Below are 21,654 nucleotides of genomic sequence, written 5' to 3' on the forward strand. Positions count from 1 at the left end.
ACCTGCAGGAGCTGCAGTTAATCTGTCATCATGATAAAATAGGATCTCCATCTATGGTTCTTGATGAATAGTTAGCTTTTTTACTTATTGCTCTGACTCACAGTTCACGTCAGCTCAGGTGATCTGCAGGTTGTTGTTTCACGTCAATGCTACGACGCTGCACCCCGTGTGTGCGTGTGTGTGTACAGCTCACACACAGACACACACACACACACACACACACCGTAACGCTGCATCTACAGCAGCCAGTCCATGTTCTTCACGCCGTAGACCAGTCAATATATGCGTGTTACCTCAGAATAAACGACACAAGCAGCTCAGTGTTTCCACAGTCGGAGTTTTCTCCTCCACTTTCTTAGCGGAGTATCATCACGTTGCTCTGACTGCACTCTGCTCCTCACAGCAGCAGACATGAAGCTGCTGGAGCCTCCTCTGTCTCCTCACTGACCTGCTGCTCTACTGGACACTCAGCCCTCCGCCTCCGACATGAATTAAAGTACTTTGCTGGGTCTCGGTGCGAGGCTTCAAACACATGACGACCCGACACAGGCGAACGGACCGGGCCAGACTCGTCTCGCTCCACGCGCACCGTCAGGCCATGTGTCGGATTTGATAGCGCAGCGCGGAGAGACGCTGCTGAGACTTGCCGCGGCTCGCCTGGTCCAAGTGCTGAGCGGCAGGGATCAGCTGCGGTGACCGCCGTGTAGCGGTTCCGTGGCGCTGACGAACCCGGTGGAAATTGGGGGGTGACAAGCTGCTGTGGCGGCAGTGTCATTATTACGTGACGCTTAGGGAGACGTTCAAAAAGTACCGATAAGAGTACCGTTAGTCCAGAATCTTAACGGTACTCTGGTACCAACGCTATTATGGACCGGTACCAAAAAGTACCGGTCCACGGTATACATCCCTACACACAGCCCTTCATGCCGTTCTCTCTCCTCATTGGATAAAACTTGTAGGATACGAGGAAAGTTTTCTCCTCAGCTTACAGCAGAGCAGAGTGACTGACAGTCCCGTGTTTCAGACCAAACACTCTATGTAAGTGATTGCCGTCGGAAGATATAACTATTTAAGACTTATATTAACACAAAAATTCCGCTTACTTCTGCTTTAATACACCCCTTCTGGATGACAACTCCTAGAAATGACACAGAATCAACATGGAATTCGCACTTCTCAGCTTTAACAAACAGGTTTAAAAAGTCTCTGAGCGCATCATTAATTAGAGCTTGCAACACTGCAGGGGCATTATTGAGCCCAAAAGGCATCACCAGATATTCAAAATGGCCGAGGGGGGTGTTGAAAGCGGTTTTCCACTCATCACCATGTTTGATGCGTACCAAGTGATAGGCGTTGCGTAGGTCAAGTTTGGAAAAGATGGTGGCACCCTGCAGTGGTTCAAAAGCAGAGTTGATCAGGGGCAAGTGGTATTTGTTTTTTACTGTGATATCATTCAGGCCACGGAAATCAATGCAGCACACTAACAGGCATGCAAACTGGTCAGGGGTGAAAAAGGTGACAAGGGTACGCGGACGTGCGCGCGCGCGGAAAAGTGAATTTCGTAGTTTGTGTTATAAGTGCAACCAGAGGCATTTTGAATTAATAAATACACTACAAAATAACTTACCATATACAAACATTTATTGGTAAACAATAGAAAAAAAACTTCATAAGGATCAACAGTAGGACTATTTACAGTTCAACATCATAAAAAAGTTCATTTTTTTTTCTTTTTGGCCTGCACAAGGACCTCACAGGCCCTCTTCAAATCATAACATAAAATAAAATTCACTCAAGCGGTAATTTTTATCGATCGATCAGCTGTGTTTACACAGAGCGATCGATCAGCTGTGTTTACACAGAGCGTGTCGCACTCTAACCGCTGCTGTTTAGGTGGAGTGGGTGCTTGCGTGTAGCGTGTGCTCGCTGTGACTCTGGAGCTGTGTCCCAGCTGCAGCCTGAACTGACACACAGCTTCGGACTCGGATGCTGCGTTAGCTAATGTTACCTTAGCTCGCCGTCATGCCGTGCTCTGACCTGTCTCGTCCTCTTCATGGAGCGTGTTTGATTACATGTAGGACGCTAGAGGGCACCGAGTGCTTTGTTGTGCTCTGTCTTTCAATTCAATGAAACTTTATTGATCGCTAAAATGTTATGGGAACTGTGTGCCGTTGTAAAACCTCACCAGAGGGAACGGAAAAGAACGGAGTAACGCAGCGTTCGGTAACGGAAACGGAGTTACTGATTTAAAAAAAGCAACGCGTTACGTTATTAGTTACTGAAAAAAGGTAACCCAACACTGATCATCAGTCAAATTTTAGCATTTTAGCTTCAGAAGAAACTGTTGATATTAATTATTACCTTGCCGCAATTTCCACCGAGTGGGAGATACGAGGCGGGGGGAGGGAGGGAGAGGGAGAGAAGGGTTCGCCCTCCTCACTTCTGATTGGTGATGGGGCTTCTCTCACACGCCACTCTTGTCAGTCATTTGTTGTCACGAGAAGAGAGTGGCGGCAAATAAATCTGTGGTCCGGGTCTTGTGTTGTTTTGAGGTTCACAGTCCCACTCGCTAGTTGACATGCTCAGCTCGGCCCGAGACCCCCCCCCCCCCCCCCCCCATCCAATTTTTTCTCCTCGGATCTACGCGATTCAGAAGAATGACCCATTTCGATTTCAAAACGGCGAATTTCGCCGAAAGGTGGCAAGTTTGCATGCCTGACTAAAGATGATGGTCTCATGGTGGTTTCCCCAAAGTATCAGAGTCACCGGGGATGTCTTGTGTGTTACTTTAGCCAGCATTGGCACCTTGTGTTCTACCAGCTGGAGTCCAGCTTGCACTGCCACCTCACGATCCAAAAGGTTATCCTCGGCCCCTGAATCAATAAGAGCGAGCAGAGGGAGCACACCACAATCCAAACACAACGAAGCTTGCACTTGCAGTCGGGTCTTGTTGGGAGACGGATCAGGTTCATGGTTCTGGCTCATCAGTACCCCCATCTTCACTGATGAGCCCTGTCTTTTGGGCGTACCGGACAATTGAAGATGAAATGGCCAGCCTTGCCACAGTAGATGCACTCACCCGCCCGGATCCTGCGGAGGCGCTCTTCTGGTGTTAATCCAGCATGGCCCAGTTGCATGGGTACCTCCTCTACAGGTTGAGCGGGTTGTCGTGCTGGCTGGCTTGATGGAGTAACCATAGCAGGAGAGGTGACAAGAGGTAGCCGAGAAATGCTGGGAGTAGAGGGCGATTGGGTCCGCAGAGCACGTTCCTGCTGAACGAAGAAAGAAGTAAAAAGACAGAGAAAGGGGTAGAAAGAAAGAAAGAAAGAAAGAAAGAAAGAAAGAAAGAGGAGTAGGAAGAAAGAAAGACAGAGAAAGGGGGTAGAAGAAAGAAAGAAGAAAAAGAGAGAAAAAAGAGACAGAGAGAGAGGGGGTGACAGATAGAAAGAGGTACATAGATAGAGATAGAGTGGGGCAGAAAAAGTAAAAAGACTGAGAAAGAAGGTAGAAAGAAAGAAAGAAAGAAAGAAAGAAAGAAAGAAAGAAAGAAAGAAAGAAAGAAAGAAAGTGAAACGGGGTGGAAAGAAAGAAAGAAAAAGTAAAAAGACAAAGAAACGGGGTAGATAGAAAGAAATAAAGAAAGAGAGAAAGAAAGAAAGGCAGACAGAGAGGGGATGACGGATAGAAAGAGATGATGGATGGATGGATAGATACAGAGACTTGACAGCTGCATCCTTTGTCAGTCTGATTTAGCTGTGTGTGTGTGTGTGTGGGGGGGGGGGGGGGGGGGTTGTTTTTATAAACATCTTAACAAGCACCATGCACCAACTGTAATTGTACTATTTATAGAGGTGGAAAAGCTAAACGTCAGGTCATGGAGAAGCTCAAAATCCTGACATCTGCATTAGGAGAACAAACTGAAATTCATGAGAAAAAGATAAATTGTTGGAGATGTTTACAAATTGCCCTCAAAAGTCTGAAATCATTGAGGGGCTGATGCATGTGAGTTGAAAACCTGTGTGTGTGTGTGTGTGTGTGTGTGTGTGTGTGTGTGTGTGTGTGTGTGTGTGTGTGTGTGTGTGTGTGTGTGTGTGTGTGTGTGTGTGTGTGTGTGTGTGTGTGTGTGTGTGTGTGTGCGCGTGTGACAGACTTGATGGCCAACTGCACAACACAGGAGCAGAACAGTCAGATTTGAGCTTGGCGCAGCTCTCCTAACAACAGCCAAAAAAAGAGAACCGTACCTCTTATCAGAATGTGGTAGAGACTGACTGGTTCAAAAGTCCTTCCTGAGCGTTCTGATGTGCAATAAATGTTTGTAGGGCAAATACTTTTCTCAACCTGGCTAGTTAGAAAAGGGGGTCCTTTCTCCTTTTCTCAAAAAATCAGCTCCTACTTTTGTATTGAAGTCAATGAGCCACTGGAGTGGGTCTTGCTACACAAAGAGGTTCACTGAGACAATTCTGTAAGTCTGTCTGCTGTTTTGAGCACATCATATGAGACATGACAAGTGTGGCTACAAACTGTGGAGAAAATCATGTGTCTAGAGTTTAATTTGTGGCTGTGCTGACAGTTTAGCCAGAAAAATTCTAGAATGTTTTTTTTTTGGTGTCTCTCAGTCCTGCTCGTTAGACGCAATACACAACCATTATAAAGCTGGATTTTGTCAAAAAACTGAATGATTTTAAAACTGCCAAATATCAGAAACTGTTGAAGATATCAATAAGCTGAGTCATAGAGGAACACTTAAAAGGTTTGTCTACAGATTAGAATTTGAATGAAGTCTCTAGCAGAAAGTATGGTGAAGCTTTAGAGGTTGAAAGAAGTAAGAAGATTTGAAGAGTTTGAAGACTGTTCCAATGCATTCTCTATGGGCCAAAAAAAATCAGAAATAGTTGAATATTGCAAAAAGTATGAATATTTGAAAAGAGAAAAGTCATAGCAATCGTGTCCCGAAAAGGCTGAACATTTTGATGTGAGAATTGTTGAAATAGCACAAAGTATGAAGGATTAGAAGAAGACCGTAAAAAGGCGGAAAGTAGTAAGAATATAAAAAGGGAATAAAGAAAATGGCCGAACAGAAGAACAATAGTGTGAATGCTGAAAGTATAAAGAAAATGGCGGAGAGGAAGAACAAAGTTTCACGAGCCAAGGTGTTACCACGGATGGTCATGAACAAGGCAAGGAGTGGGTGCTTGAGCCAGCCTCTTGAGGATTGCTGATTACTGAACGAGCTGCAGGTGAGTGGAGGTGGCAACGGGAGCCGGAAGTAGGTCAGCCCCGCCCAGCCTGGGACCAGCAGGGAGGGAACACACGCAACTGACAAACAAGAAACAAACACAGGCAAAGCAAATCCTAACAGAGTTTCCTATCATTGTAATGGCAAGAATGGCTGGAGTGTATGAGACTGGTCTAGTGGGGAGCTGTGGCTGGGGAGCAAAAACAAAACTCAGTTTTCTAAATGTTTAGACCTGGACCAGCCTTTCAAAGGCCGTTTCCTCTGCTTCACCATGGGCTTCTTCTTTAAGACCACATTTTACTTCAGTGAAGTTAGTTTTAAGTTGGATATTTGACAGACATTCGCAAGCCACTCCAATATTTCAAGAGCACCCATATTGCAGACTTTACAGTAAACACACAGAGAGGAAGGCTACAGCATGTGCCAACTTCCTGTTTTCGAAATAAAAATGTGGGATATTTAAAGCAGAGATACTGTGTTTAAAGCTACTGAGAAGCTATTGAGCTAAAATGCTAGTATCTACATATAGCCTAAAAATAATGAACAGATGTCAAATGTAAAAACAAGAGGTGTATCTCATGCAGCCAGTGTAGTACTATGATCCCACACTGACTTTGAGTCATTTGATCACATGACCTGGAAGCTATTGAGCTAAAATGCTGAGATTTACATATAAAAAATTATATGTTGCGAATGTCTGTCGAATATCCAACTTAAAACTAACTTAACTGAAGTCCACAACTTTCCTGTTCCACCACTTCTTCCGTATTTTCATCTCTATCTTGATAGCCTAATGTCAGTAATCATTTTTTCTAAGTTGCCCATTCCTTCCCCCTCAGAAAATGAATCATCAGAAGAATAAAACTGTAAAAAATACAGAGATATTCAGTCTTGAAGCCTCCTCTATAGTCACAGGTGCAAAACAAAACAAAACAAAACAAAACAAAAAAACACACACAAGGTGTCTGAGAAACGCAGTTGAGCTTTATGTGTGGTGACAGAGGAGGATGAAACATAAGGAAAGATTATTTAAAAAATATCAGCAATTCCTGCTCTGAGTTACACAAACCTAATGTCATTGAAGCAATCACAAAGCAAAGACGATTACTGGACTATAATCAATGGGCAACCACCATTTAGACATCCCACCAGTCTCACATAGACCGCTAAGTGTCTAAATGGCAACACTTAATTTTCTATCAAATTTCCCATCATTCCGACCATTCTCGCCTCCTATGGTCGGAATGACAGTATTTTTTTCTTTTTTTAAACATTGTGCAATTCCTTTAATAGCGTTTTTTTTTTTTTTTTCAAAAGATTTTGCACTGGTTGGGCTTAAGCAATGAGTTGGTTAAGTTTAGTAAAAAGACCAGATAGAGGCCAGACAGGCCAGATAGGTAGAGAGAGTCCAGATAAGTAGGAGGGAGTCACTTGTTGAGTAACGCATATTTCCTTATATTGAAAGTCTTGTTGGAAAGGTGGGAGAATGGCATGTCAGAATGTCAGAATTGTGGTATGTCTAAATGGTGGGATGTCCGAGTGGTGGGATGTCGGAATGACAGCATGTAACCATAATCAAGAATCTGATGAGTCTCCTCACAAATATTTGAACACTTGAAGGACAAAGTTCTGCTTCATGATGATGGCTTTCAACACAAAAAATACACAGAAAGCAAAAAAATTGATTGATAACCTTTTATGACCACTGAAAAAAGCCTGTTATACTGACCAACATCAATATTTACAATTTGACAGATCTTTGTGACATTGTCTCTACAGTGCAAATGATTATAGATTTGAATTGTGAATTGCTTCATTTCTGTTGAATTGCTTTGCTCCAGTGGAACAAGGCAACAATTCTCTGCTTGATCTCTTTGATCTGTAGCCCATAGATCACAGCATTCAGAGCTGGAAGAACCACAACGCACTGAATGGTCACCATCTTTCTTTGGTTCGCAAGCTCAGGGAAACGGTGCAGGATAATAACAATAAAACCCGAACCCAGCAGTAGGACATACACAGCCAGGTGTGTGGCACAGGTCTGCAGCGCTTTCCTATTCAGCACCTTGTTTTTACTGCCCAGACACACAGCAGCAATCTTCAGGTAGGTGAGCGTGACACTGCCTATGGAGGAGCCCAGCAGCATCACGGTGTAGCCGAGGCCGTAGATCTGGTTGATGAGGAGGCTCTCACAGGAGAGCTTGAACAACGAGGCATTGTCACAGAACGGGTTGGTTATGACCGACCTGCAGCGGGACAGGCGGATAGTGAGGCCCAACAGGATCGACACCAGCACCAGGATGGTTCCCCAGGCAGCAAGCGAGAGGTTCACCACCATCCTTCTGGTCATGATGATGTTGTAACGCAGTGGACTGCAGATGGCCACGTAGCGGTCAAATGCCATGATCATCAGTACAGTGTGGGAAGCACCTACATACATGTGACTCAAGAAGGCCTGAGTCACACAGCTGATGTAGTGGATGTACCAATGTTCCGAGTGGGTAGAAAGTAACAGATCTCCTAGCAAACTAGGGATAATTACTGTGGCTCCGATCAAATCATTTATACTCAGGTTGCAGAGCAGCAGGTACATTGGCTGGTGGAGGCTCCTGTTGCTGAGGATCAGGACCACCAGGCAGACATTGGATGTTATCGCAAAGGTGTAAATGAGGAAGATGAGGATGAAGGTGGGAAAGAAGAACTGGGAAGAGACCTTTAACCCCTCTATGAGCAGCATGTCATCTCTGATAGTCTGGTTTCCCATATCTGTGTACAACTGCATACATGCAATAGATTAGGAAAAGATTCAGCTGCAAACATCTGTGAGACAGTGAAAAAAATACATGTACAAAGACAAGGGTTATGGTTAGGGTTAGGGTTAGAGATGCATCCACCAGGTGTGCCGGACCTACGAGACAATAAATTCAATATAGTTCCTTTCAAACTGTAAGACCCCAGTTATTTACATAATGGTGAAATACAGGCTTATGCTCCTGTAAGATAAGAGCTCAACTCCACACATGCACTAAGTTTAGGCCTCAGAGTCAAATAAAAGAGACAAGTTAAGTAACACTCGGATGAAAATGAGTGAGAGCAGAAGTTTACATAGGACTCCACATGATAAAAATCAACGATTTGATTTAATGGGAGCAGACATTAACCTGAGTACCGTGTGAAATGATCGGGTTAGGAGAAAATAAATAAAATAAAGTATACAGTAGTTACACAGAACAATGACACATTAACTGAAACACATTTTCCATTTTCCAGTGGTGTGTGTGTGTATTGGCCAGAATAACCTTGTGCAACCCTCTATCACCCTCCACCCTAGACATCAGCCAACAGCTCGCACTTTTATTTGGTGGCCATGAGCTGCAGCGTCACACGCTGACAGGTTAGCTGTTACTTGGTAACCACTGACTCAGCACCAACCATCCTCTCCATATCCCCTGTCACGGTACTGGAGATCACAGAGCCCATTAGTTACACACACAGTGTAATCCCCAATATTTCTAGTTTAATCATGTTGAGCTATACAGTCTGAATGAGTTTGTAGTTCGTTGTAGTTCCTTATTTTCACCAGCAGGGTGTGTATTCATCACACTCAAGTGCCACTCACGCTCTTAGTTCGTTTGTTTTTCCCTGCTCATTCTTTCTTCCTGCACCGATGCCGATGAGGGCAGACACACCACAGCAAAGAGAGCACGTTAATGTTAATAACTAGATAAAAAGTGATCAAAGCTATTTTGTTTTGAGTTATTGATTCCGGAAGGTATCCGCACCTGTGAGGAGGTTTTTGGGTTGCCGGACATCACCGTGTTATTGTGTTTTTGTCGAGAGAAAACTCCAGTGAGTAGTAATCATTAGCATTTAGCATAGCTGGCGGCTGTCGACCACGGCTAATTACTCACTCATTTCATGAATATATCATAATTTTGTGTTGTTATGCTTCTGATACAATGTTTAAAACGAACCAGAGGTGTAAGAGTGTGGGTGAAGTTGAGAATGTGGTCAATTTTGTATATGTGTGGAAAATGTTTGTGTTGATCAAACTATTGCTTTATGACTTGTGCTATTGCCAGTGTCGGGCATGTTACTTTAAAAAAGTAATTAGTTATATTTTCTAGTTACTCTCCCCAAAAAGTAACTGAGTTACTGACGGAGTTACTACATGATAAAAGTAATTAATTACCAGGAAAAGTAACGATTGCTTTACTAAAAAAACAAACCATATATACACACACATATACATATATATATACTTCTCTCTCTAACCCAGTGTCGGCGCCAGGGAGGTGGTGCTGTAGCTCCCCCTATAAAGGCCTTAGCACCCACCCAGCACCCCCAAGAAATGTTTTATGTTTATATTTTAATTTCATGTTTGAATAATATTTTTCATGTTGTTTAAAAATGTGAACTAAATAATATTTAAGCAATATATCACGACAGGCCGTGGTATATGCTCATTATACCACGGCTAAGCAACGAAAACCCCCTTAGAGTGTGTAGCCCAGGCTATAAAGTGACATTATTTTGTTGAAACTATTCCTTTAAAATAATTCCTTTTATTTGTGAAAGAAACAATTTATTGAAAAAAGTCATTAAAAATTCTAAAAACAGTTTATTTTATTTTTGAATAAATAGATGATTCATAAATAGTTCATTTTATTTCGAAATGAGTTGATAATTCATTGAAATTGATTTATATGCACCAACAACTGTTAAAAACTGGGTTAAAAGTGGTTAAAATGGAGAAAAGGAGAAATGGAGAGAAAAAAGGAAAAAAAAAGAGTTGCTGCAGAGGGCTACGTAGAACGAGCCAATCACTGAACCCCCATGAGCCCAGGTGATCAACCCCATATGGTCACGTCCGTTCTTCTCTTCCGGTTCTGCGGTCATGTTTACCTCTGCTGCCTCATGTGCTATCTGATCCAAACCGAGAGTAAACCTGTTGCCATCCACGGGGTAAGACGGTAAGACATGAAAATAATGTTCCAAACTGAGTTGTAGTAATTCTTGATGAAGTTAAAGCAGATATCAGCTTCACGGCCGTTTCGGCTAATGCTGCGTTCAAGGCAGGCTTTTGAAACCGTAAGTTACAGCTTCAAGTCACAACTACGACTTGGTAGCGTTCCAGGTAACCCGTAGCTCGTGTTTTTACCATCCTGTTGTCTGTGAAAGTTCCCTATAACGGCCACTCGTAACTTCCGACCCGTGAACTCGTACCAGATCGAACTGGTATGACTTCACAGGAAGGAAAAACACAAAGTACGAGTTTCTTTGAACGCACCATGAGTTAGCAGCCCCCGCCCTTGTCAGGCATCAATTGGTCCTCGTGCTACGTCACCACATTCACGCGCATCCCTTGGCTGCACACACAGCCCTTCATGCCGTTCTCTCTCCTCATTGGATAACACTTGTATCCCACAAGGAAAATTTTCTCCTCGGGTTACAGCAGAGCAGAGTGACGGAGAGACTCGTGTTTAGGCTGAAATACTTCATGTAAGTGATTGCTGACGGAAAATAGGACTATTTAGGACTTATATTAACAAAAACATTCCACTGATATCTGCTTTAAGCACTGGTTGACCAGTATACTGACATTTAAACTTTGTAGAGCTCCGTGAGACCAGATGATTTCCGCCGACCTGGCGAGGGTAAATGCTGAAACGGTGCTTGTAGCTTGATCACTCGGTGAGTGAAAATACCCCTTAATCTGTTCGGTTACTTGGAATGTATCTTATATTCATGTGTAACCTGTTGGTTGTGTGTAAAGCAGCTAAAAGTCGCGTTAATCTGCGCAGATAGCCATGAAAAAAGCTAACGGTGCTAACGGTGCTATAGCCACCATAGACTGTGTGTTGTGATGCTAATGGCCCATTGACTTGTGTATAGCCACTTGGCTCATTTGGTGTCATATGCAAATTATTGTTTTATTGTGTTCTATAGTTGTTTACTTAGGAATATTTTTCTAAACTGTCGTTCACTACATATGTTGAAAAAATAAGACGATGGTGAGACTATTGATGTGTGTGTGTGCTTGTGGTAAATGCAGAGGTGAATGTTTGGTGCAGTTTCTCACTGTTACCGGTGCAAGGGGAGACATATAAGCACAGTAGGCCTTAATGCCTCTAAATTACCATGAGTTTCTCTGAATTTAATGCAGTTTTCTACAAAAATTAAAGGGGTACTATGCAATATTTTTTTGTTTTTGTAAAATGATATTTTCTGTGTTACTAATGACTGTTTCAGATCTTTAAACAGTTAAGGTAGTTACAGTACTTGAATATAATTATAAAATGCACTTTCAATGTATTTATAGTTTCACAACTGTAGATTAATATTTGAACTGAAGTGAAGTAGTATTACTTGATAATCAACATGCTATGTGGATCTCCTTTGACCTCTTCGTAGGTCAGGTTTTTTTTTTCCTGTGACATCATTAGATGACATCCCAGCCACATCCCACCGTCCAGTGGAGAGCTTCAGCTGGTTCGTGTGAAGTTTCCAGAGATCCAGAGATTGTTTCCAGATCCCAGATCCGTAGATTCCCAGCGTGAGCTGGGTGGCGAGCCGCATCGAAACTACTGATACTGAACTCTGAGAGTGGAGAAGGATTCCTTCATTCCCCCTTCCTCATGGACTGTGTGGTAGGACAGAACAAACATACACTGATACACTGACACACTTATTTTTCATTCAATGCCTTGCAACAAACTGTTGTTATTATTAACCAAGAACACAATGAAAATACAAGTGGCCACACAAAAAACTCAAACCATTGCCTGTGTCTTTTGATTACTCAACAACAAGGGCTCTCACTAGCTTATAGTCTTCTATTACTGGTCCATCTCTTAGCATTGACTATTACTTACCTGTGCTCTGTTATAACATCGTAATAAGGGTTACAAGTGGTTTGCCAATTTGGCAATATGAAAGAGGAACACACAATCAATGTCATGTAGTTTTTATTCAACCAGAAATTATTATCTAATAAAATAGCCCCACTGTGGAAAAAATAGTCCCACCTCTCTGGACGTTAGCTCTGCATGTTGTCTTTTCCTCTGCTTTTTTCCAGGTGAAAGTCACTGCTCAATCCACTCTACCATTGTTAACCCTCCCCGGAGGTGAAAGTTAACCTTGAACACGTGAATTCAACTACTTTAGTCTATTTGTTAACTCCAAACACTGCGTCTGTCTTTTGCTGCCGACTGCAACAGTACATTGTCATTGATACATGACAACAAACTCCCATTCAAGACTGTGAAGGTGTAGCCACACCACTCGTTGTCACAGAGCCCCAGGAACAAGAAAATCCGGAGGATGAAGACGAAGGAGAATCGCTGGTGGCGGTTACCATCGAGAATGCTAACATTTAGGTTTGTGCTGCGGGTGATTTTAACAACCATCCTCAAGAGGGCCCAAGACAGCCAGTCATTCTGAAATACCCCACATGGCAATTTGCAAATCAGCAGAGAACTTTTGACAAAAGTTGGATGGATCAGTATTCATGGCTGAAATACAGCGTGGCCAAAGATGCAGCATTTTGTTTTGTGTGTAGGCATTTTCTGAAAAGAGGGCACAGATTTCATTTAGAGCCAGCATTTACCAGCAACGGATTTAACAACTGGCGGAAAGCATCAGCATCTCTGAAGAGCCATCATGAAAGTATGGTATGGAAGGATGGAGTGAGTTCCAGCAAAAAGAGACAAGCGGATCTAAAATAGCAAACATGCTTGATAAGGGACATTCTGCGTTCGTTATGGAGAACAGAAAATACATGAAAGCTGTGGTAGAGAGCCTGCGCTTCACAGCCTGCCAGGGGATCGCACAGCGAGGCCATAGAGAGGGTGAGGAGTCACACAACTTGGGAAACTTTTGTGAGCTGCTGCATATCATTGCTAAGTTTGATCCAACAGTGGACAAGAAGTTAGCTACTAACCCATCAAACGCCAAATACACTCACTGAGGGGCGTCTTTGGAGGGGGCAGGCTAAGGAGGGAGCAGGCCAGGCTCAGAGGGGGAGTGAGGGTGAAGGTCCAGGTCCAGGGCGTCCGTGGAGGGGGGCAGGCTGAAAAAGGAGCAGGCTGGGGTGTTACCAGGCGGAGACTGGTGGAGCAGAGCGGGGCGGCGGGCGGGTGCTGGAACTGAGGAACAGAGTTAAAATGTATCTCTTATCTCAAGTCTTGGTCTATAAGCTAGAGTCGAGCGACTGAACAGTGGATACGATCTGGCAGCGAGAGTGATGGGACTCTGCTCCGTCTCGGCACACCTGAAACCACTCTGTTCAGCTCACCACACACACACACACAAACAGCAGCAACAGCAGGCCCCGTTTACACGACGGCAAAATATTTCATCTTATGTGCCTTTCGTTTAGACGGTGACGCCGTTTTCTGGGCTTGACAACATAAAAAAGTGAAACCACCCTCCAGAGTGGAAATCTTCTCCGTGCGTCTCTGTGTAAAGGGTGAAAACATAAAACCTCTGCTCCGATTGCTATGACCTGTGGAGGGCACGGAGGACAGCATTGCGTCACCGTATGCACGCAGATTTCCACCCCTAAATGCGGGATAAAAAGTGAAGACGCGACGCCACTTTTGCGTTTTCTGTTCGGCCTGCCACAACCTCCAATCTGCTATCACTGAACCCGACACTGTTAACATCTTCTTGGCTGAAAGGTTAAAGAAGGCTTTATGATAGGCCCATTCAACAGTCCTCCTTTCCCAGTCTTCCGTATCAACCCAATAGGAGTCGCCACCAGAAAAAGAGACTGATCATAGATCTGTCCTCCCCACATGATTCCCTCACTCCAAGTATCAGCAGCGTCATTCCTAGCCTGGACTTATCCATGCAATATGCAACCATCAACCACGCCATTACCCTCATCCGTCTGGCAGGCCACGGTGCTTGGCTTATCAAGGTGTTGCCCATTCACCCAGAATGGTCCCGGAAATGCATCGTCATCCACTCAGACAACACAGCAGTCGTAGAAATCATCAACAAAGGCCGATCCCATCCGCCATCATGCAGTTCCTGCGCAGACTGACACTAGTCTCAGCTCGTCACCAGTTCATCCTTAAAGCAGCCCACATCCCTGGTTACCAGAACAGCATTGCTGATTCATTGTCCCGTTTTTCCTTCCAGAAATTCAGACGCTTGGCTCCAGAATCAGATCTTCATCGTACTCCAGTCCCACCGTTTTCAGCCACAATATACAACTAACCCCTCAGCTAGACAGCATCTCCAGAGCCTCACAAGAAGCCATCCTCGACAGCCTGGCCCCAAGAACACTCTCGGCCTACTTCACAGGCTGGAACTGCTATAAATCTCATCATGCCACATACCAGCTTCCATTTCCCTCTCTGGACATCATGTCCATCTGTAACTTATCACCTACACTTATTCCGTGCAACACCATCCTCCCGAACAGACTGGTAATGAAACTGCCAGACCTGGGAATACCACACTCCACCTGCTGCTGGATAAAGAACTTCCTAACAGATCACCCCCAGAGGGTGAGAGTAGGCCCCCACATCTCCTCAACACTCAGTCTCAGCACTGGCTCCCCTCAGAGCTGTGTGCTCACCCACGACTGTGTTCCTGCCCACCCCAGTAACAACATTGTCAAATTCGCAGATGACACTACTGTGGTGGGGCTCATATCTGGGGGGGATGAGTCCGGCTACAGGGATGAAAAACAAAGGAGCTGATCATAGACTTAAGGAGGAATAAAACCGCCATCCTGCCTCGGTCCATTAGTGGGGATTGTGTGGAGAGGGTCGCAAGCTTCCGGTTCCTGGGCGTGGAGATAAAGGACGACCTGACATGGTTGTTCCTGAGTACTCTCAGAAAGTGCAGTCTCTGCTGTGCTTTCTTGAGGATGGTGGTGATGTTAACACTCCATCTCACACAAAAACTGCTGGTGTCATTCTACTGTTGCTCCAAAGAGAGCATCCTCACATACTGCATCTGCATGTGGTTCTCCAGCTGCACAGTGGCGAACAGGAAAGAACTCCAGAGGGTTGCCTCCACAGCCCAAAAGATCATAGGATGCCCACTCCCCTCTCTGGAGGAACTGTACAACACCCGGGGCCTCATTTATCATTGTGGATACCCGTTTTTTTACACGCTCTTTCCCCCGTTTTGTGCGTACGCACTTTTCTCCGCCTAATTTGGGATCTATCAAACCAAAACCTGTCGGGAGAATGTGCCGAAATGTAGGACCAGTCTGACCATGGCGTACCGTGATTTACACGCTTTTTGAAGAACAGGAATTGGCGACGCCACTGATGAGTCGGAGAATTGCAGTGTGCGAGGGAGAGAGGAGCGCATAGTGTTTAAAGTAGTGGTGGTGATGATGACCCCCCCCGCACACGTGCTGACGTCGGCACTTTACATGAAAAGCACAGCGACTCTGATTTTTCCCCTGTGCATTTACCATACAGTCTATGGCATTTACACTAGTTTTGCTCCTAAATACTGGCTTTTTAAAACGAATTTTGTTTTCTTTTGATATCATATTGATATTTTTCCCCTGCATGTAGGCTACACCTCTTCCACAACCAGTCTGTCCAGTCTGGAAAATAATTTCTGCGACTGCGTGTGTGAAGTAGCCAGACTGGACACACACACAGCGCAGCAAGCCCAATAATGTCGCCGCAAATCGGTGAATTATCTGGTTGTCCAATGAACGAAGGTGGTGGTTACAAGTAAAAATGAGAAAACATGATAGATATTTTTTGTGTGAATAATAGGCTATTTATTGTATTTAACAAAAGGGGGTGCTGCCCAACATCATTTTAGGAAAAGTCACAGACTGGTGGACTTCAATGTTTTAGAATGTTTCAAAGTAGCCTAATAGTAACTGGTAGTGGAAAACCTGCTTTAAATTATTTGTGACATAATCTAAAATTATTATTCTTTCTGCTCTGTTTCATTTAGATTTGGGAGTTCTTTGTTTTTATTGTAGCCTTTCAATGCAAGATGATTTTTCTGACTGATATTGCCGTGTTACCGTGTATCTCGCTTCCAGAGAAATTTCGCTTCTTTCTCCGCTCTCCGTCCGTCCGTTGTCTTCACCGTCTTCCACTGACGTCATTCCACACGAGTGCACATGGCTACTTAATATGCACGTGCGCTGATTTGCATTGACCATATATGGTTGTGTTGGGCTGTTTAGCGGGTGGGATATGAGGTGTGTTCACATCCGCACTTTTCTTGGGTCCGGTGTGATTTATCAATGGAAATTGCCGGCAGTTGTGCGTACGCACAGTTTGATAGATCTGAAAAGGGTGTAAATATTTTGGGTGTACGACATTTCTGGCTTTTCGTCGTAGTCAAAATTTAGTAGCACTTTTACACCCTGTTTGATAAATGAGGCCCCCGGTATCTCACAAAAGCCAAGAAAATTGTTAATGACCCATCTCATCCCGGACACTCACTGTTTGAGCTTCTGCCATCAGGCAGACGTTACAGGGCATTAAAAACCCGCACAAACAGGCTCAAGAACAGTTTTTATGCCAGAGCCATACACGGCCATCATGTAAACATGCAGAATGTGAATACATGTTGTTGTTTCCTGTATGTGTTTTTAATTGATTTTATTTATTTATTATAGATGTTTTATTTATTTATTTATTTCTCCTAACTTGCACTTTAAGGACTGCACCCAATTCCGTTTCACTTGTGCAATGACAATAAAGACATTCAAATTCAAAATGTAATTGGCATTACACACTCTAGTCAAGGAGGGAAATGAGGGCAAACAGCCAAACAATGGTTTTGACAAGGTTTTTTTTTACGGCAATTTGATAAAAGACATTAATCAGAACAATAGACCCTTTTCACAACAGCCATTTTGACATGTCATTGCAGGATAAACACAGGTGTACCTAATAATATTTATTGTGGTTGTATCGCATTTAGTAAGATTAATCTTACTAAAGATCTTACTAAAGATTACTAAGTTAAGACTTTATCTATAAAGCCTTAACTGGCTTCACACCAACATATCTTAGTAATTTGGCCATCTCAAATGTATCCAACTCGCTCAAATGATTATCTAACACTCCAGGTTCCTCGGACAGATTCAGCTTTCGTTAGAACTGCATTCAGTTTTTCTGCTGCTCATACCTGGAACTCTCTTCAACGATCTCTGAAAATGAATTCATTTGTTACCCCAGGCCAGTTTAAAAACATGATCATAAATATGCACGCTTTTGAATGCAACTGTTTCAAAAAATCCTTAAAATTGTTGATAATGTGTGATCGTATTTCTGTTTGATGTATTTTTATGATTACTGTATTTGTTATGTGTTGTTTTGATTTGATGTGCTCTCGACGTCATTGGAAATGAGGGTTTACCCTCAATGGCTTTCGAGATCTAAATAAAGGTTAAAGAAAGAAAGAAAGAAAGAAAGAAATCTAGATTTTAAAAATGTATCTATGCCTAATCCTAACAAAGCTGTAATTAAATGATTGTCAAGAGAACACAATTTAAAATACTTAGGTAATAAATAATGCAGTCATTTTGCATTCATCATTACTATTTGTGGATTCACTATGAATTTATGATATTTGCTATGGTTGGTATTAATAAGGTTTCTTCAATATGCATTATGGGAAATGTAGGATCTGGTGTTTGTTGAACTTGACACACAGTGAAGACTGTGATTTCAGCACTTAAAGACTGCACACACATAGTTAACAGCTGAGGTGAATCAGTGATGAAAACACATCCATGAAGCTTTTAACACTTCACCATGATTTAGACAGTCATTGTTCAAACATAAATAATTTTAATAAGTCAAAAAGCAATACACAAAGGAAATCAAGTTTGTACTTAGTTTACAGCTGTGTACGGTGGCCCTGAAAGACACAATCAGTAAACATCTGCACTAGTTTCATTTTGGCATCACCATGGGGATAAAGCAGAGGGAATTTGCAGTAAACATCATCATCATCATCATCACCATCATCTCGAAAAAATGAAACCTGTACATACAGTACATGTTGTTTCCTTGAGGCCCCTCCTAATGTGAAGGCACTAACAAACAAACAAAAGTTTCTTCTACTCTTAACTTACTCTTAAACTACTGTTACATTATATTATATTCATTATTTCTATTTGATTCTCAATTTAATGACTCAATATTTAATCGTGTTTGTTTCCGTGGTTAGGAAAGAACTCTAATATCTCAGTGTTATAAATAAAGTTAGTTTCAGAATAAATAAGGAGACGATCTTGCAGATGAGGTTATTTTTCTACATTAGTTTTGAAGTAAAAAAAATTAAACATATGAATACATATGGCTTTAATCGTTTATTTATCAGCCCTCCCACCTCAATGTGTGCAGATGAGTTTTGTGTTTTGTTTGGTTGCAGTGCTTTGACCTTTCAGGGCCACTGTACTTCAGTGAAAAATAGACTGTTATGTTACCAGAGAGAGATGAACAGTTATGATATAGTGGACAGTGTTTATGGCTCAACCTGAAACACAAGGGCTGTCATTATTATATGTAATTATGATATTGTTGAAGCAGTTGATCACTTTATGTCCACTTTGTTCTTGTGTAGAACAGCTCTGAGTCTCTGTCTGACCTCTTTGATCTGCAGCCCATAGATCACAGCATTCAGAGCCGGTAAGGCCACATGACCCAGCACACCCACCTTCCTGTGGTCTGACAGCTGAGGGAAACGGTGCAGAATGACGATAACGAAGGCCGACACTAGCAGTATGATGTACACAGTCAGATGTGTGGCACAGGTCTGCAGCGCTTTGCTGTTCAGCGCCTTGTTTTTACTGCGCAGACACACAGCAGCAATCTTCAGGTAGGTGAGTGCGACGCTGCCGATGGAGGAGCCCAGCAGCACCACGGTGTAGCCGAGTCCGTAGATCTGGTTGATGAGGAGACTCTCACAGGAGAGCTTGAACAAGGAGGCATTGTCACAGAAAAGATTGGTTATAAATGATCTGCAGCGAGACAGGCGAATGCTGAGGCCCAACAGGATGGACACCAGCACCAGGATGGTTCCCCAGGCAGCAAGTGACAGGTTCAGCACCATCCTGTTGGTCATGATGGTGGCGTAACGGAGCGGGCTGCAGATGGCTACATAGCGGTCAAAGGCCATGATCATAAGCACAGTGTGGGAGGTGCCTACATGGAGGTGAACACAGAAGGCCTGAATCACACAGCTGATGTAGTGGATGTACCGCTCTGAGTGGACAAATAACAGATCTCTGAGGATGTGAGGGACAATTATTGTGGCTCCAAATGCATCGTTAATGCTCATGTTGCAGAAGAGCAGGTACATGGGCTGGTGGAGGGTCCTGCTGCTGAAGATCAGGACCACCAGGCCGAGGTTGGACACCATTATGATGATGTATATGAAAAAAAGGAGGATGAAGGCAGGGCTGGAGAAATGAGAGGTTACCTTTAACCCCTCCAGCATTAAGACATCTGTAATGAAAGTCTGATTCTCCATCATGAACCTGTGACAGCTCAGAGAAAAGCAGCTAAACACAGTGAAACGCAGTAAAAAGGGTTCATGTGAACCCACACACTCGGTTATGTCTCAACTAGTAAGTCATTAGTCATTAGAGCAACATTTACAGTCACTGCCCTTCTGGTTTGGCACACATGTAAAGACACATGCGCACACACTTTCTGCGGACACATTGCTGTTCATCTCCGGTGTATCAGGACATCACACACACATGGCCAATCTAACCACAAAAGGCTAAGTATCTGGCTCACTATCTCAGTCAGTGTTCAGTGACGATACTGAGCCTCTTCGTGTGTGTCGGGGTAGGTGTCAGAGTTGAGAAACACATTTATTCTGCTGTCATCTCGCTGTTGACAAACACACACACACAATCACACACCGTCCTCCACCCTGGACCAAACTGAGACAACACACATTTTTATATTGTGCCTTGGTGGACGTGAGCTGGAGCAACAAGTCAGCTGTTGCTTGGTGACCATTGATACGTAGCATTATCATCCTCATCACCATCATCATAATAATCATCATCAACATCAACATCAACATCATCATCATCATCATCATCATCATCATCATCATCATCATCATCATCATCATGGGTGTCTGCTGCAGATCAATGCATAAACGAGACACAGAGCAAGTGAAAGGTTTTATAAATAAATATAAATATGTAAGTCACCTCATACTTTAATGACTTTGCATGTGGTGTAACCCCCCCCCCCCCACACACACACACACACACACACACACACACACACACACACACACACACACACACACACACACACACACACACACACACACACACACGCCCTTCTATCTTTGTAACTTGTTGACAAAGTGGATTCCCAGGCCCATCATACTGAACATGAAAACTAACTGGCTGCTTCTAAAACCACACATTAAACCTAAAATGCCTTTAAAAGTGAAGATCCCCATATGTTCCTGCATTTTAGGAAGGTTTTTGGTCCTCACTATATTGCACACATGCACATAACCCTTTCATGTTGTTGAACAATAAACCATTGTTTGTGACACTCAATGTTTATGGAATGTCTATGGAAGCCCAGAGGGACCAGTAATAAAAATATTTTCAGGGATGTAATCATTTTTTTCTGAGTTGTCCATTCTTTCCCCCTCAGAAAATGAATCAGAAGAATAAAACTACAGAGATATTCAGTCTTGTAGCCTCCTCTAATGTCACAGGTGCAAAACAGAACAAAAAAACAACAACACAAGAGAGTGTCTGAGAAATGCAGATGAGTTTTAATGTGTGGAGACAGAGGAGGGTGACCCACCAGTCTGGCATATGCCTCTAATTGTCTAAATGGCAACACTTTATTTTCTATCAAATGTCCCAACATTCAGACCATTCTTGCCTATGGTCGCAATGATGGTATTTTTTCTTTCTTTTTTTTAAACATCCTGCCTTTCTGACAATTCCTTTAATAGCGTATTTTTTCTCCAAAATATTTTGTACTGGTTGGGCTTAGGCAATGATGAAAGGAGTTGGTTAAGTTTAGCAAAAAAAAAAGACCAGATAGAGGCTAGACAGGCCAGATAGATAGGGAGTCCAGATAAATAGGTGACCTGTTGAGTAACGCACATTTCCTTATATTGAAAGCCTTGTCGGAATGGTGGGATGATGCATGTCGGAATAGCGGTATGTCTAAATGGTGGGATGTCAGACCATAATCAAGAATCTGATGAGTCTCCTGACAAATGTTTGAACACTTGAAGGACAAAGTTCTGCTTTATGGTGATGGCTTTCAACACAAAAAATACACAGAAAGCAAAAAAATTGATTGATAAACTTTTATGACAAACTGAAAAAAGCCTGTTATATTGACCGACATCAATATTTACAATCTGACAGATCATCTTGACATTGTCTCTACAGTGCAAAGGAT

General features: G+C 43.1%; 2 protein-coding genes across 2 annotated transcripts; both read right to left on the reverse strand.

Moving 5' to 3' along the window:
• Nucleotides 1-7,049: 7,049 nt before the first annotated feature.
• LOC310997258 (olfactory receptor 52E8-like) lies at nucleotides 7,050-8,000 on the reverse strand (the record flags this gene model as incomplete). The annotated part of the gene is made up of 1 exon (XM_083986934.1): nucleotides 7,050-8,000. One exon carries the CDS (start codon nucleotides 7,998-8,000, stop codon nucleotides 7,050-7,052), a length of 951 nt encoding a protein of 316 aa, XP_083843060.1.
• Nucleotides 8,001-18,784: 10,784 nt separating this feature from the next.
• LOC310997259 (olfactory receptor 52N2-like) lies at nucleotides 18,785-19,723 on the reverse strand (the record flags this gene model as incomplete). Its single annotated transcript, XM_083986935.1, has 1 exon — nucleotides 18,785-19,723. One exon carries the CDS (start codon nucleotides 19,721-19,723, stop codon nucleotides 18,785-18,787), a length of 939 nt encoding a protein of 312 aa, XP_083843061.1.
• Between the last annotated feature and the right edge of the window lie 1,931 nt (nucleotides 19,724-21,654).

This window comes from Trachurus trachurus (assembly GCF_905171665.1).
Source record: "Trachurus trachurus genome assembly, chromosome: 14".
NCBI classification, from domain to species: domain Eukaryota; kingdom Metazoa; phylum Chordata; class Actinopteri; order Carangiformes; family Carangidae; genus Trachurus; species Trachurus trachurus.